The sequence below is a fragment of the Carassius auratus genome, chromosome 12, assembly GCF_003368295.1.
Source record: "Carassius auratus strain Wakin chromosome 12, ASM336829v1, whole genome shotgun sequence".
Lineage (NCBI taxonomy): Eukaryota > Metazoa > Chordata > Actinopteri > Cypriniformes > Cyprinidae > Carassius > Carassius auratus.
Genome location: NC_039254.1, coordinates 20,791,654 through 20,809,775, shown reverse-complemented (window position 1 = coordinate 20,809,775; position 18,122 = coordinate 20,791,654). Strand labels below are relative to the sequence as shown.

Below are 18,122 nucleotides of genomic sequence, written 5' to 3'. Positions count from 1 at the left end.
TCATTCAGGTCTGTCACTAAGCGTTATAAGCCTATAAGCAGAAGTTATAAGCAGCATCCCTCTACCTCCCCACCTCCTCTTCTATTTGTGTTATTCTCTCTCTGGGAAGTACTGCAATTTGGGGGCTTGAACTTGGGGTTCAAGCCGACCCTCAGGTTCAATGGATGGACAGTAGACCAGGAGGTAGGTGTGGAAAAGGTAAATGAGATGGGACTGGAACCTGGATCCCCATGAGAACATCAATCCAATCATTGGCAGAAGGCCAAGTAAGGACACCCATATGTCCTTTCCCCTGGCCACTTCCTCCAAGTTATCCTGTGGGATGCCAAGGCGTTCCCAAGCCAGCCTGGAGATATAATCCCTCCAGCATGCCCTGGGTCTCTTTCCAGTTGGATGTGCCTGGGCTGGAACACCTCCACCTCAACTGGCTCCTTTCAGTGTGGAGGAGCAGTGGATCTACTACGAGCCTCTCCCAGATATCCGAGCTTTGCACCCTGCGTTTTAGGGTTAGACTAGACACTGTGCAGAGGAAACATGAACTCTTCTGCTTGTGGTAGCATCTCACCCCCTTCCTTAAGCAGGCAATCCACACTTTTCCTGGCTGAGAACCATGACCACAGGAGCTGACCCTCATTCTCAAGGGGGGCATTCTCATGAGGCAATCCAATTCTGGCACAAACATGGTGCTAAGCTAAATAATGTATCTCTTTTTGTAATGGACCAAGTAAAAAAAAATGTGTAGGTCACATTCACATTCACAAAAAAAAAAAAAAAATCCTTATTGTTAAGCCTGGCTTGTGATGCTCTTGTTAGCTTATTTTTCTCTCAATCTTTTGGAGTGTGATGCAGTGAAGGCAGGTGGCTCTACTGAGAGTGAAGTTGTGCTGAAAACATTGCCATCTGTTCACAGGAGCGATCGGAAATGTGACCTGCCAATCTGGCCTCCTGTTCTGCAGTGGCCATGTGACATGGAGGATTACACATCCTTTATACTTCTGGCCTGCACCTTTCACACTGTTTGAACATTTCCTGAGTCAAAAGGTCAGCGGAAAATGGAATCCTGCATAGATCATGCTCTATACAGTTGCTGAAACTCAACCCCATGTTTTAAAAAAAGAAATGTTAAAGAAACGTTAAATGGCCATCTTAGTGCACAGATCATATGAGGGAGAACAAAGAACAGAATGGACAAGTATAACAATATGATTAGAACTGAGGTTGTCTGGATATCATGCAAGTAAATTAACACTAGAGAACAATTCTTGTAAAAACCATCATAACCAAAGTATAAATTCATGCATCAATCAAATGACTACTGATGTGATGTACTGATAAATCGATAAAGATCTACATATATATTCATATATCCATTACATTACAAGATGATTTGTTTGACTCACTAAGCTGTCAAATATTTTATATGTTTTAAGAACTTTAAAATGTCTGTTTGTATATTTGCATAAAAAAAAAAAACCTGTACCTAAGTTTGATGTTTATGTCTTAAAAGGGAAATTGGGAATATGAGACTTTCTTGACTGTTGCCATTGTTCCTCTCACTACACAAGCCAGTCGTGAGCTGTCATCAAAGATGATCTCGCGCAACTTGATTTTTGAATTGATTTTTAAATGATATATTTTAGCTGCATTAGTAAGACAATTAAAGCATAACTGGTTGTGCAAAAATATATATTCATAAATTAATATATTCATCACAGGCCCCTTAATTTAATCAAATTGTGACTGTAAAAATCCAGTTTACACCACTAGTATTTCCAATGGCCCTTTTATAAGAAATGATTACTACAAAATGAGTTTTAATGGACTTTCATCATTTCAGTACGCCGTTCATACATTTACTCACCCGGCTTAAGTTGACATCATTTTTGCTGTCACGGGTAAATTGGCTGGTTATCTGATAAATCATGGTGTGACCCCTCCTTCTGGCTTTACTGAAATGAGAGTTCCCAGTGGTCCTTTTGTATGGCTTATTATCTGTACAAAATGAAAATAATATTAACAGCCTTGACAGTTTACAAATTATAAAAATTTTAAATGGTCTAGGTTTGTCTATGTAAGAATGCGTTTATTTGTCTATGTAAGATGCATGTGTTTTAGCAGATGTTTTGTAGATGCTACTCCTAAAGCCGGCAAAGACTGTTTATTGCATCCTTTCGGCATGTGATGTTGGCTCTCACACTAAAATGGTTTAACTTCTATCTAAAAGATTTCATCTTTTGTTCTTGAAGCTCATCTGCCTGCTCAGTCACTTAAAAAGTTTCCTTAAGGGCTATATTTTGATTTTACAGAATTTTCATTCTGTATTGCATGTGTCCTCTAGGCTCCAAACATGCTATTTCAAATGTTAAGTATTTTTTAAAGGCTATCTATTTGCCATATTTAAAAAGATTAGTAAGACTAAAGTTTGTAGTGTTGACAGTACCATCAGTTCTGCTGCTGTGATGGCTCTTGTCTTTTGTTTCTGAGATGTCCTTGAATGAAAAAAGAAAAAGCACCATCTCCCCTTTCTCATTCTTAATGGGCACAATGTCCAACAGACACCAGAACGAACTTCCTGTGATAACACACCAAATAGAGTTGCAGAATTACACAGACATAAAAAAGTTACTACATAAACATATCAACTTATCGATCCAATAAAACAGTTTTGCATAAGCTACATTAGCAGTGGGCTGGTGATTTTGAAGTCATTCAAAGTTACAACTTCACTATTAAATAAGTTGACCAGATTTCTGAAATGGAAACTTGGGACATTTTCCTATGGTTTTAACTATCAATAAAATCTCAGTTGATGTTATCTATAATTTTTTATTCGTTGTGCGTTCCATACATAGACTACTACATAAAAACATAGTACATAGACTGTATATGTTCCATATCAATATTATATTAAGTAAACCATTAAATAATTATAGTTTAATGTAGACTAATTACAACATTTTAAACTTATTTAAAGCATTGTGCTGTTGTAAAGGAATTTTCTTCTACCCTAATTAGGTTTATTATTTTGGCTAATTTATTGGCACCAATAATGTGTTTCTTCTATAATTGTTGCAAGTGTAATTGATTATTGTTATAATTTTAATCAATTCATCTTGGGCTGTAATTTTACACAGTTATCATCTACCTTATTTTACAATGAGAAGGTAATCTATTTTCTGGAAATGTTTGAGAGTTCCGATTCAAAATTGTGTACAATTGTGTTTAAGCTTTGTTACAAGCAGTAGTAGGCTACTTTATGTGATTACCTTAAAGGGCTCATATTATCCAATTTCAAGTTTTCCTTTCTCTTTGGAGTGTAAGATGTTCATGCATAGATGAGATCCCTAAGGTTTCAAAGACTAAAGTATCAAACCCAAAGAGATATTAATTATAAAAGACTCTTCCATGCCAATCCTAAAACACTTCATTTAAACACGCCCCCACATCTACCTAACAGTGTGGGAATATTTGCATAACAACGCCCAAAATGTTCACGCAAAGAAAAAAGGCGAAACTTTGATTCTTGCAGTAGTATTGTTGCTGCCACCGCCATGTGAATATGCTGTGTGTTTCGCTGTGAAAGAGAAACTACTTTGTTTGGTCTTCCAAAAGAGGACACAAGTAAAAATCAGTGGTTAAGTTGTATTTAAAACACTGTTCCAGAACAGTTCAAACCAAATATTCAGATGTGTGCAGCACATTTTAAAGATGACTGTTTCCTGGACCTGGGAAGGCTGTGCATGACGGTTGTTTCTATAAAAAAGTGGGGCAATTCCAACTTTACAAGGTCAGTCTGGCGCTCACAGCCTGTAAGTATGTTTTCATATTTAAATAATTTGCTACTGACGATTCAAATGCGTGTTTTGAGCACTGTAGAGTAGCGCTTGTTGTTTGTCGTTTCTCTGATTACAAATGTAGACATGGTTTTATGTTTATGCTGTACGACGCAACACGTAAAAAAAGACATTATAATCAGTAATTATCTCCCCACTGGATGCAACCAATGCCTCGTTTGTAATGGGTTATATTGTTTTTGTCTTGTCACGCCAGGATACGGCATCACAGTATAATGTTCTTTTTAGCGACGCCACATGACCCCTTATATGTCCAGGTTCTACATTGGAGCTTATAAAAGAATCACTACACGATTGCTCTGGTATCCAGCAGCCTTTAAACTACCAAAAACATTGAGCTTTTTAAACATGTTTACAATAATGTTATTGTCCACTCTGGGGTCTGATCAGGATTGAGCTTGCCAATTTTCTGCTACAAAGTATGGGAGTTTGATCTTGTTTCACATCAGATTAAAGTCTTTTTTACAGCCTGTTTTATTTTGATTGGCAGATCTGTCTGTCTCGGCTTGGCTCTGTGACTGTGCTCAGGTACTCTGGAAATTTAAATTCTCTGATTTAGATACTGATAACTATCTAGTGTACTTTGGCTGTACATGACTGTCCTGTTGTCTCTGCTGATAAGTCATGTTATTAAAAGTGCTCCATTCTCTAATTTTTGCACCACACACATCACTAAACAACACTACGGTACTATACTGTTTCTACAGAGGTTGCTACCAATGAATGTGAGTATTCCCTCCAATGATTAGTGAAACACCAACGGTCATGCCATGTCAACATGGCAAAATACACTGAGGGAGGTTACTAAAATGCATAAAAGAAAAAAATGAGTACAGTTTTGATCTCATGTGAGTGTGCAAATATTAGAATACAATTTGTTGCCCAATCACGGTTTTGTTAAATCGTCTACTACAGGTTAAGGGGGTTTATGTTTAATAGCAATCTTTTGATGATGAATGGTGGATCACTTTAAATTTCACCTTAAAAGTGATTACATAACCCAGCTGTGACCATATGCTGTTTTTAATCCTGAAAATGATTCATGCATTTATGACCTCAACACTAGACTTTTCTAATGCTTTATTGAGTGGATGACCTGCAGGCTCTATAAATAAGTTCCAGCTTGCAGCAGGTAAAGTGCTTGCAAGAGCCAAGATATATGATAACATCAGCCCCATTTTAATTTCTCTACACTGGCTACCTACTTCTACTGTACATTGTCACTAAACTAAGTTTGAAATAGTTTGACTCTAAAATGGACCCTAGTGAACGTGGCTACACCTCAAAAGAGGAATCCATCATCATGAAATGATCACTAAATGTAAACAATACATACCTATTTTTTTCTAATAGGTGTTTAAATACTGCTCTTATGTACTAGATAACATGGACCAGTGGGTTTCAGGTAAAGTGGCCCACCATGAACCTTCACTAATTCTACTCACATTCATTAAATAAATTGCTATTTGCTGGCAAATTTGCAATAGAAATGTAAATTCAAGACAGACTTCCAAATAACATAAGAACTTAATTTATTAAAATAAAAATGCATAATGAAAATATGTAAGTTACAAGTTTAACAAGAAGTGTCCCACTTTACCTAAATGATATGACCAAAATCTTGTACAGGGAGATGGAGACCAGGAGTGAAAAAGTGAATGTGACAAAGTCAAAGTGAATGATGGGTAATTTTCTATCATATTGATACTGTACACAATATAGTTATCCAGTCTGTAAAGCTGCTTTGAAACAATGTGTATTGTGAAAAATGCTATACAAATAAACCTTACTTGACATTACTAAAATGGAAAAGGCCTAAAAGTAATTCTAAATCTTAATAGCACAGACACTACAGCAAATTTCATTACAGTGCTTTGCTCAAAGTCACAGCCGTGATATAATGTAGATGAAGTAGGGCAGTGGTTCCCAGTTCTAGTCCACCCCCCACCCACCCCCAGGCACTAACATTTTCTATGTCCCTCTCATCTAACACACCTGATTTAGATCATCAGCTTATTTGTGTCAAATAAAAATGTGCAATTGGGAAATTTTGAGAACTGAGGGCTACCACTGTGAGGGAACTCAGTTCTTGGAAATCATTCACAATCTACACAATAATTTTTTGGGGGGCCCTGTATTAAATTGGCTGCTGCTTGCAGTACAAGTAATGTACAGCACAGTATTATTACCATTCTTCTTGTAGAACTGCACCTCAGCTTGGTACTCTTCCTTGCTCTCCAATGCTTTCTCCACACCCTGAGTAATCTGCTCACTAGTGTCCGAGCCATACAAGAAATGACAGCTGCAGTTCTTCTGCATCACCTCTGTTCTTCCGAACCCCGTCAACTCACAGAATCCATCGGAACAGTACACAATGGGATAGCCACGGTGACCCTGAGCATTCCCGAGGAGGAAGTTGCTGTCTGTGGGACAGAAGAGAAATCAGGATTATTCATATTGAGAAGGACATTCTAAAGCTAGTTATGAGTATTGTGTTTTGTACAGTATTATGCCTGTATCTTTCTATCTTTCTTTTCTTTCTCTCTATCTCTCTATCTATCTATCTATCTGTCTGTGTGTCTGTCTGTCTGTCTGTCTGTCTATCTCTGATATAATTGCATCATCATTCACATGGCTCAGTTTGTCAAATACAAGGCTAGTGCTTGCTGTAGCAGTTGCAGCATGCTTCAAAAAACCACACCTTCACCAGCTCCACCTGTATAGATCTGTTATAGAGTAATTTCATGTATGTTATATAGAGGGGGGGGGGGGTGTATTTCATTTATTTTACACAGTATTTCTTGCATGCTCAAAGCAGTCTCGGTACTTGCTGTGCCACATCAACAGCAGCATAGCAGCTATATCCCTAGTCCCATCTTCAGATGTCACATCCACGTTGGTTGACCATTGGCTAAACAAAAAGTCATCATCAGATTGGTTGATTTATACAGGATTCCGGGGAGATTTGTATGTGCCAAATTCTTTAAAATCTGGAAACACAAATGTCATGATGCCAAACCCCCTCATGGTAGAAGAAAGCCATTGTGTTTAAAGACGTTACAGTTATCAGGATCAACTAAATGCTGGACTTTCAAAGGTACAAGTGTGTTGAATATTTAGAATTTGCAGCATAGAATCTTAAAAATACATCCAAGAGTTTTACACACCAGGGGGGACATTTTCACACCAGAAATAGAATGATAAAATACACTGAAGAATATTCAGTGGAGTAAAATTGTGTGACAACTAGCCCTGATCTACATGTTACTGTTTTATAAAATTGAGGGTTATAAACAATAAAAGTAAAATGATCAGCATTTATCAGTAATCAATCAGATTAAAGGTTTGTTATGTGTGTGTATATAATAGTATTCCAAAGTTCTTTCAGTAAGTCTTTGGTTAGTACCGAAAGCTCAGTTTCACACACTATCATCACTTAGACTACTGCACAGGAAAGCTGGTCTCTACGGCAACAAGAGGGCAGCTATTTTTGGGCCATGAGTACACTGGTGCCTTGTTACCCAGAAGCGTCCAGCATCACGAGGAAAGATCCTTTGTCTCAAGAGGATAAGTTAACATTACTGACACATCACCTGTCTCTAGTGTTCATCATAGTTTAAGATGCAATCAAGACCCATTAAGACATCATTAACATTACTTTCCTCATAATGTTAAATTATTTCAATTCAAGCTTCAGTTTTAAAAAAATGGCAATAAGTAAAATGAAGAAAAAGGAAGAAAAAAAAAAAAAACACAAGCAAATACAATGCCTTCTTCCTTTGGCTGAGAGTGAAAGGCTGCCCATGGATTTGTGTGGTAAAAAAGTTAGAAATTTGGCACACTCATAAGAACAGTTCATTTTTACTAGCACTTTAATGTCATCACACGCACAAAACTTGGTTAGCATCATGCCCTGAAGATGAGCAATTTCATAATAGCACAATTTCAAATATGTAATATTTTTTTAATGCTCATAATTGTGTTTAATTTTATAATTATGTCTTCAGGTCATAGATTACAACAATATCTTGTAAGATAGCATATTATTAAATAGGAAGCTGTGAGTGTTCATGAAATGTATGTGCAAGAGAGATGTTATGTAACACAAGAGATTAAGTTTGAAAGCTGTGTGAAGGATTTTCTTCTTTACTATTAAGACAGCACAGATGGGAGGATTATATTCTATTTTTTATCTTTAGATATGTGTTCTACAGCTGCCTTTATTTGGTTGTTTTAGTATAAATACTGTAAACAAAGTATATTGTTATCACATTGTTATCACATTTCCTGTCATGTGAATTGTTTATATTTTAGCATTTTATGATTTGATGCTAATCTCATTAGACATAGATAGTTCAATGGATGATAGTAAAATCTAGTTATTGGTTTTATTATTATGAATGAGAATTATAACCTGTTAACCAGTCTTTTAACTAGGAGCCTGAGAAAGTTCTTGTAAAGTCAAGTTAAAAGGATTGCATGAACACAAACAGCTTTGTCTCTTGACAATCACTTTTCCCATGACACACACACACACTTATCTCAAAGATATTATGCCATGAGCTATACAAAACAAGAGATTTATCTCCCATGATAAAACAGGAACAAACACACAAGTGTATCTGGTGTCTACATGTATTAACCTGCAAGACAGATACAGTATATATACTGTATACATTTAACAATAATCAGTATAATGTAAAATAGTAGTACAGCAATACAATACATAGATATTTGTGTTGGACCATTGTTGAATCATTTATGACACTTTATTATTAGATAATGATTTTCACTTTGAAGCTTATTGTTTGCCTTAATTTTGCTGTTAAATAAACAGTAAACTCACTATTTGATTCAAAATTAAAAAAAAAATTAACCTATATCTGTTTAACAAAGTTTGTCATTTTAACAGAAAATGCTTAAAAAAAAAAAAAAAGTTAAAGTTACCATAGCAAATATGGTGGGGAAAAAAGTACATTCAGTTTGGTCCATTCATGGAAAAAAAACCCTGGGACAGAATCCATGACCTTGGCATTGCTAGCATCATGTTGTTTGAGCCATAGGAACGCAGATAATTATTTAAGACTGGAAATTATTTATGAAAGGCCAGACATATACAAGTAAATACTGTAAATGCAGATGCAAAATGTTGGTTTGGTGTGTGTGCTTTTGTGCCAGTACTTACGAGTGCCATCGAAACGAGTGGCAATGGTGTCCAGGAAGGTGTTCTGGGGTGCCAGCAGCCCCTTCATCACTGGCATGATGCCAGGTTTCCAGAGTCAGCAGAGGTTTAAGGGAAAAGCTTGAATGAACCATCAATCCTCATTACATCCCAATGAAAGGGGGGCCAGGGAAAATGTGAAGTACAGCAGAGACAGCACATCCTAAAAGAGTAAACACTTCCTTGAAAAATGACTCCTCGCTGTATACTTCCTCAGGTAGCTTTTGGAGTCCAGTGGATGTATGACCAAGAAACAAACCTCATTCCATGTCAGTGCATACATTCAAACCAATTTCCACTTAGTTTCTTCTCTTTTGTCTTTTCTGGTAAGTCTGTCTCAGCTGTGTACACCTGCATGAAAGAGGAGAATCCACAAGATGTGCATCTTCAGAACGGCATGGATTTGTTTTTCTGTAACACACTGTGGCAGAGCGACAGAGACAGTTACATTTGTCTTCACCCCTCCTTCCTTGGCTCCTTCTCTTTTTATCCACACCCACTATTCATTTCCTCCAGTTTTTATCATCCAATGAGAGCACACACACATTCTCAAAAGAAATCTATTAAACATAAGCATGTTCACATAAACTGTACACACAAAAACTATCACTGGTCAGATATTACCATTTCTGTATTTGACACTGAGAGCATATATCATGATTTATTAGACATTAGGTATTTTTTCAGAAGGAAAAACAGTTTTAAGCATGATAAAATCATGGCTTTCAAAGGATAAACTGACAAATTTGTCAAATGACAAATAACACATCCAGGTTCTTGACTGATGACAGAATACTGATAACATCAAATGTTAAGCAGTGTTTTAGTTTATTATGTGTGGAGAGCCACTAATTAAAATAATTTATTTTTATTTTTTTACATGGATTCCATTAGTTTTATGAAATTGGATGTTTTGTCCCCCCTCGAGAGCTAAGCCTTATCTATGTAACCATGAAAACTAACTCCATGTTTTAATGGTATCTCCCAAGTGTAGCATGTACATGGTAAAAGCAACAATCCTATACTGAGCCTTGTGGTACTCCTTACAGCACTTGTGATTGATATGACACCTCTTCATTTACTGCTACAAAATGACAACAGTCACAAAATTATGATTTGAATGATGCCAATGCAATAATTGCAGCATAATTTTCAAATCTATCAAAGAGAACATTGTGGTCAGTAGTATCAAAGGCAGCACTGAGGTCTCGTAACACTAATAGAATTGAGTTGTGGTTTTTAATAAGAGGCTTAAAAACAGCCATCTTAAAATGTTTTGGGGGTAATAATGATGAATTAATAATATTAAGAAGAAGAAGGTTATATGACTTTCAGAAACATCTCTTTTAAAAGCTTGGTAGGTATAGGGTCTAATATACATGTCATTGATTCAGATTATTTAATGACTTATAATGGATAATAGTTCCCATGGGTGTATACCAATAAAAAAAACAAAAAACAAAAAACAAACAAAAACAAACACTTTTAGTTTTTTCAGACAAGAGTATAGAGATTTTCAGGGACATTGTGAATAAATCTACAGACATGATGTTCATGCATGACCCAACGATTTATTCATAAGATAAGAAAAAATTTAATGTTTCAATTAGACATACATACAAAAAATATTTGTAAAAATACATAAAAAAAAAAAAAAAAGTTAAATAAAATGGTAGACCTATTACATTTGACATTACTTTCCCTTGCACCAGCATCCTGACAGCCCTACATAGAAAAGGCAGTTTTGGAGAATAGAAAAAGAAGATAGAAAAATAGAAAATGTTACCAGACATATTGTGAAAATCATGATTAAAAATACACTAACAAACATAACTTTTTTCTCTTTCGTTACAATTTGTTGAATGGTTTGAAAAGCCCAGAATGTCTCTTAATAATAGATTTTCACATGTATTTTGAAACCCTATTGACTTCAAACACACACACACACACACACACACACACACACACACACACACACACACACACACACACAGTGTAAATATTTACATTTAAGCATTAAGCAGATGCTTTTGTCCAGGTAATCGAATGCATGAACAAGGTATGTTAGTCTCATCCTCTATGGATGATTTAGTGACAGGAATGTGATTCATATTCCCTAAGAGGCTTAAATACAGCCATCTTAAAATGTTTTGGGGGTAATAATGATGAATTAATAATATTAAGAAGAAGAAGGTTATATGACTTTCAGAAACATCTCTTTTAAAAGCTTGGTAGGTATAGGGTCTAATATACATGTCATTGATTCAGATTATTTAATGACTTATAATGGATAATAGTTCCCATGGGTGTATACAAAAAAAAACAACAAAAAAAAAAAAAAAACAACAAACAAAAACAAAAACTTTTAGTTTTTTCAGACAAGAGTATAGAGATTTTCAGGGACATTGTGAATAAATCTACAGACATGATAGTTCATGCATTACCCAATTTATTCATAAGATAAGAAAAAAATTAATGTTTCAATTAGACATACATACAAAAAATATATGTAAAAATACATTAAAAAAAAAAAGTTAAATAAAATGGTAGACCTATTACATTTGACATTACTTCCCCTAGCACCAGCATCCTGACAACCCCACATAGAAAAGGCAGTTTTGGAGAATAGAAAAAGAAGATAGAAAAATAGAAAATGTTACCAGACATATTGTGAAAATCATGATTAGAAATACACTAACAAACATAACTTTTTTCTCTTTCGTTACAATTTGTTGAATGGTTTGAAAAGCCCAGAATGGCTCTTAATAATAGATTTTCACATGTATTTTGAAACCCTATTGACTTCAAACACACACACACACACACAGTGTAAATATTTACATTTAAGCATTAAGCAGATGCTTTTGTCCAGGTAATCGAATGCATGAGCAAGGTATGTTAGTCTCATCCTCTATGGATGATTTAGTGACAGGAATGTGATTCATATTCCCTATTAACCCTAAAAACCAAAGCAATGGGAAATGTGTGGGTACAGGTATCCATCACTCTTCACGGAAAGATGGAAGTTTGAGTTCCACAATAGATTTTAGTAGCTGAGATGTAATTATGATTATGTGTGGGCATTCTTTTGCCTTCAAATTCCATTTTGAAATAAGAGACGCTAGACCAGAAAACAGTTCACAGTCAGAGCTTCTGAGAGATGATCAACAAATGTGATGGCTTTATTTATTCATCAACAGCCTCCGGAAACCGCTTAAAAATCATTAGCGTACCAAAGCTGACAAATATGACTTACATAAGCTTGCTTTCCATTTATTGACTAAAAAAGTATGGATATGAGAATGTATTTGATTCATGGAAATTGCAATGATTACTGAGCTTAAAGAACCTTTATAATTACTATTATACTACCCAGTATACTGTACAAAACATGCATTTCTTATCCAAAATCCTTTTGTCAGTTGCAAAAATTAACTAATCGAAATTCTAATACAATTCACTTAACCTCCTGTGTCTACGTAATAAAAATGAATGGTGAAATTAATGAAGAATTGCATCATATGTCATGACCATATTTCATATTTAATGAGGCAGTGTTAAAGCACCAATGACAAGCAATTCAATACTATTACTACCATAAAATTTGGGCTGATCGGCTATTTGAATGCATTTATTTGGCAAACAAAAGTGACTTACTAAACAAATGAGGAATATAATTAGTTTGACTCTGAGGAAGCAGTAACATGAAGTGCTATATAAGTACCAGAATGTTTTAGAGAAAAAAGGAAAACTTTATTTCACTTAGAAACAGATCTGTATGGCAATAAAGTCAATCTTTTGGAGGAAAAATCCTCCATCTGTTCAGATGAGCCAAAGATAATTTCTCTGAGGAATTTCCCAGTATCCCTCACTCACAGTAAGAAATGTGCAACACAGATTGATTCTGAAATCCCTGGAAGCACTTTGCACAGTATCCATTGACAGATGCACTCTTGTAAATCCTCCTGGGTCACTAAAGGATACCCAAACTGTGTGCTCAGGATACTCAAACTCACTTCATTTATACAACAGATGAATCATATGCAGAATGAGAATGTTAATTGTAAATGAAACTTAAAGTCATGACCAATGCCAGTGTATAATTAATTTATATAACACAGTATGGAGGACTATGGTGGAGCAGAGAGATTGAAAATATGTTTCCATTGACTTTTAGATAACTGCAGATAACTGTGAATGCACATCAGTGGGAACTTACAGTCGAATGGAAAGCACCTTAACACCGTTGGAACCCTAATAAATAAAAAGACCAAATACCTGAAGACATCCACAAAAATCACCTACCATTAAACATCAAAAACAATATATTTTAGTTATTTTTTTTACATTTTTACTTTCTCAAAAAACCTCATTCTGTATGATTTATAAGCTGACATTTCAAATTTCCTACTGTAAATATATCAAAATTTAATTTTTGATTTGTAATATACATTTATAAGAATTCATCTGGACAATTTCAAATAGTTGTATCTCGGCCAAAAATTGTGCTATCCAAACAAACCATACATCAATGGAAAGCTCTAATTCCACTTTCAGATTTCAAAAGATGTACATTAAAGACTGGTTTTGTGGTCCATATTATAGTCTAAAATTTGTGAAAATGATTATAAAATGCCAAAGTTGTCAAGTTAAAAAATAAGTTTAAATTCCAAGATGAATATTTCAGTCAGTAAGTGCCAAGAATTGCACTTATTCCATCCACTGGTAAAATAAAAGTTTCTCGCTGGTTTGTGTGGTGATAAATTTAGCCAGGGCCATTTTTATCAGGGTTTTGTCTAATCAAGCAACTAGAATAATGCAACCATCAGAAATAGGGCACTGCTAAAAATATTAACCCACATACAGTGAAGAACAGAGGACAGACCTCAGCCAGCAGAAGAACAAGGGCACAAACCTACTGCACACTCATCAAGGTTTCTATGCAGCAAAAGTCTGTTCCTACAAAATAGCATTTTCTGCTCCACCACAACAGAAAATCTCCACAAAACTAGAGAAAAAAAGTACTTTGTGAAATTTGAAGGTACAGTACACTATAACGGCAGGTTACTTGGAGAGGAACGTTGTTTTGTTTGGGCTTTGGTGCAGCTCTGTACCACCATGTACCACTGTGCAGTATTATGAATTAACAATTTTTCTGTTTTCACATCTTGTTAATGGCAATTTCTTTAGTGATGAAGAATTTCAGTGCATTATTTTCCAGCACTATACTGTACATCTTCTTTGTTAGTGTACTAGTGTAAAAATCAGACAACTCATTATAAATCATCTTTAAAATCTTATTGAATTGGGGTAAACACCAAGACAGGTCTGAACAGTTTTAATACATTTCAATGCAAAAGAAAAAAGATGTCATTGCTACATTTTCATATGATTTGCTGGGCATGGATTCCCCCCCCCCCTTCTATATATATATATATATATATATATATATATATATATATATATATATATATATATATATATATATATATTAAAAAAACTATGTTTCTGTATGATTTCATATGAAATTGAAGAACATAATTTGGAATGGATTTTGCGCCCTCTTGTGAAGTTTGAATGGGTTTACGTACCACTTGAACATTACAACTTCTCAGTCCAGACAGGCTGACTAACAGCCAATGAAGTAGATGATAAAATTGACTGATATCATCGCATTTCTTCAGCACTTTCTGCTGCATTTTAAACCAGCAGGACTCCCAGGAGCACGTTATAGTAATCCAGTCTTGAGGATGACCACATTAATATGTTTTTCAGCACCAGAAGAGTGTCTTAGTAGCAAGGTAGTAAAAGGCTATTCTGCAAACACTAGAAATACAACTGGGAAAGCACAGATTGCTATCAAACATAACACCCAGCTGCTTAAATGTTGAAGACAGCATGACAGTAATTCCATCCAAAGACAGATTATATCATCTCAGGTTTTTGATCCAATAACTAATGCCTTTGTTTTTCTCAGAATATAAAAAAGTTAATTTTGATCCATCCAATCTTTGATCACAAATACACTCTACTAACTTGGCAAGTCTAGTCTGGGGGAAATATAAAGTACCACCTGGATAAAAATGAAAAATAATGTCATGGTTCCTGGTAATTTCTCCAAGATAAAGCATATACAGTAAAGTGCAAAACAGAATTAAAGGACCTTATACTGAGCCCTGTGGCACTCCAAATATTTGTACTGTCTGGCACTTCATCATTAACAAAATTTTGAGATTGATACAGCAGATAGGACCTTTTTTGCATCACGGCCTCAGTGCAGCGATTGAGTCTTACAGTGAAATGCAAGTTTCTTTCAAACATGTAACATATTTGTCTGCCCTACTGAAAGTATATAACTAAGTATATAACTAATTATATTCAGGGTAACACTTTAGAACAATTTAAACTGTTTTCCATCATTAATAAATAACTAGAAAATCAACAAAATGTATATTCTATTGACTTTTATTACATAACAATAAAATCTAATTAACAAATTATTAACTAGCACTTAGTTGAATGCTATAATTATATAGTTAACTATTAGATAATCAGTAACTATTATTTTTTCATACCTCCTAGATGTCACAGACACGCCAGGCTCCAACACCACCCAATCACAGCGCACTCCCTCACCGGAATACTGATCACACACACCTGCCGCTCATCTACGTGCCCATCAGCCAACACTCAAAAGGCACTCACTCAAGCTTCACCACTGTCCGGTCTCCTTTGCACATAGGGCTCTCCTACCTGCTGACTTCAATGACTCCTAGTATCGTACTTACCTGTCTCCAATGTTTCCAAGTTCCCTCCTTACATCTGCTTGTGTAAATAAAACCATTACCTGCCATCTCTCGTCTCCGACCCTTCTGTCCTGTAAAAGAAGACCAGACCAGGACCGTCTTACACAAGAACGAGTCAACCAGACCCTTTCCAGGACCTCCTCGACGCCTTACGGTGAACTCTCACCACCACTTCATCACCTCTACTGCCAGCGGACACTTCCGGTAACAACTTCACCACTTCTTCACCGGCGGTACATGCCAGTCCCTTGGCCAAACCAGCGCCCTTCTCTGGCTTGGCAGAGGAATGCAGTGGATTCCTTCTCCAATGTTCGCTGGTCCTGGAGATGCAGCCGCACTTATACCCCACCGAAAGATCCAAAGTGGCGTTTCTCATCTCCCAACTGCAAGGTAAAGCTCTTCAATGGGTGGATTCTATGTGGACTCAAAATAACCCTGTCATTCAGTCTTACCCCAGTTTTGTAGACCACTTCAGAGAAGTCTATGGAAAACCCGTGTGGGATTCGTCGATTGGTGAGAAACTATATAATTTAAAACAAGGTAAGATGTCTGTTAATGATTATGCTCTGAAGTTCAGGACTCTTGCTGCCATATGTGGGTGGAACGAACAAGCCCTCATCACCACCTACTGACAGGGTTTGGATCCACAAGTGCAGTTCAATCTCGCTGCATACAAGGATACCGGCTTAAACACTTCAATCCAACTCTCCATCCGCTTCGCCACTCGTATGCAGTCGTGTCTCGAAGAGCACCAGAACCAGCTTCCACACAATTTCGCCCTCTGCTGACCAGAATCCATCAGTACTCCAGAACCAGCCTCCGAACCCATGCAATTGGACACAGCTCGACTGTAAATGACTGAACGGCAGAGGTGGCTGACCCAGAATCTGTGTTTGTACGCAGCGCGTACAACCTCATCCAGATACATGAGGGGGATGAGTGGAAGACAGCTTTCATCACACCTACAGGGCACTATGAATATCTGGTGATGCCGTATGGCCTAGTCAACGCCCCCTCCGTATTCCAGGATTTCATCCATGAGGTGCTCCGGGAGTTCCTCCACAAGTTTGTCCTGGTATACATTGACGACATCCTAATCTACTCCCGGAGCTTGACCGAACATCGTCGCCACGTTGCGGAGGTCCTAAAATGCCTGAGGGAATACCAACTCTACCTGAAAGCGGAAAAATGCTCCTTCCATCAGCCCTCAATGCAGTTCCTTTGATACATCATTGACAACAGTGGCATCCAGATGCATGAGGGGAAGGTGGATGCTGTCAGAAACTGGCCAACTCCCTCAACCATCAAAGAACTCCAACGTTTCCTCGGTTTCTTCAACTTCTTTCACCGTTTCATCCAAAATTACAGTTCCATTGTCTGTCCTCTTACCAGTCTCCTCCGGAATAAGCCCAAGTCTCTGTCCTGGGCTCCTGCAGCCACTCAAGCCTTCAACAACTTGAAAGAAGCTTTTATTACCGCTCTGCTCCTGCTTCATCCTGACCCCGACAAGCCCTTCACCGTGGAAGTCGATGCATCCACCACCGGAGTTGGAGCGGTACTCTCCCAGCAGCAGGGGAATCCCAGCAGACTCCACCCATGTGCCTTCTTCTCCCGCAAGCTCAACCCGGCGGAGGCCAACTATGACATCAGGAACATCCAACTTCTGGCCATCAAGCTAGCGCTCGCGGAATGGAGGCATTGGTTGGAGGGAGCAAGACATCCGTTTCTGGTACTTACCGACCACAAAAACTTGGAGTATCTTCGGATGGCCAAGAGACTCAACCATCGACAAGCCCGGTGGCACTGTTCTTTACCCGTTTCAACTTCACGATCTCATATCGTCCTGGACCCAGTAACATCAAGGCAAACGCCCTGTCCTGTTGCTACGCACCCAAAGAAAGTCCTGAAGAACCCGACTCAATACTTCCCGAAAAGCTCATTGTCAGCCCGATCTCCTGGTTCCCAGAAACCGTTTCCTCCTCCGAGACTCCCGCTAATGCTCCACCGGGTTTCCCTCCAAACTTACAATACATCAACAGGACTCGGCGCACTCCACTCATCCACTCTGCTCACACCTCACTAGGTGCTGGCCACCCGGGGGTCAATGACACCCTCTTGCAGCTAAAAGAATGCTTGTTGTGGCCCAACATGGCATCTGACATCAGGATGTACGTGCAAGGATGTAAGGAATGCGCCATCTCGAAGAGCCCGCGCCACACATCACAGACCTTCCTTCCTCGA

The 18,122-nt window shown here is 37.2% G+C and overlaps 1 protein-coding gene across 2 annotated transcripts in view; it reads right to left on the bottom strand.

The window, feature by feature from the left end:
- LOC113112124 (potassium voltage-gated channel subfamily H member 4-like) overlaps window positions 1-9,585 on the bottom strand; it is a 44,235-nt gene extending 34,650 nt beyond the window's left edge. Inside the window, exons 1-4 of one of the 2 annotated variants that reach the window (XM_026277571.1) lie at window positions 9,040-9,585; window positions 6,044-6,277; window positions 2,441-2,572; window positions 1,862-1,992 (exon numbers count right to left, since the gene is read on the bottom strand). In XM_026277571.1, the coding sequence (XP_026133356.1) occupies window positions 1,862-1,992; window positions 2,441-2,572; window positions 6,044-6,277; window positions 9,040-9,115 (573 nt within the window). In that variant the 5' untranslated portion in view covers window positions 9,116-9,585. The remainder of the gene's footprint in view (window positions 1-1,861; window positions 1,993-2,440; window positions 2,573-6,043; window positions 6,278-9,039) is intronic. The other variant, XM_026277572.1, reaches the window with a different exon arrangement.
- Window positions 9,586-18,122: the final 8,537 nt, after the last annotated feature.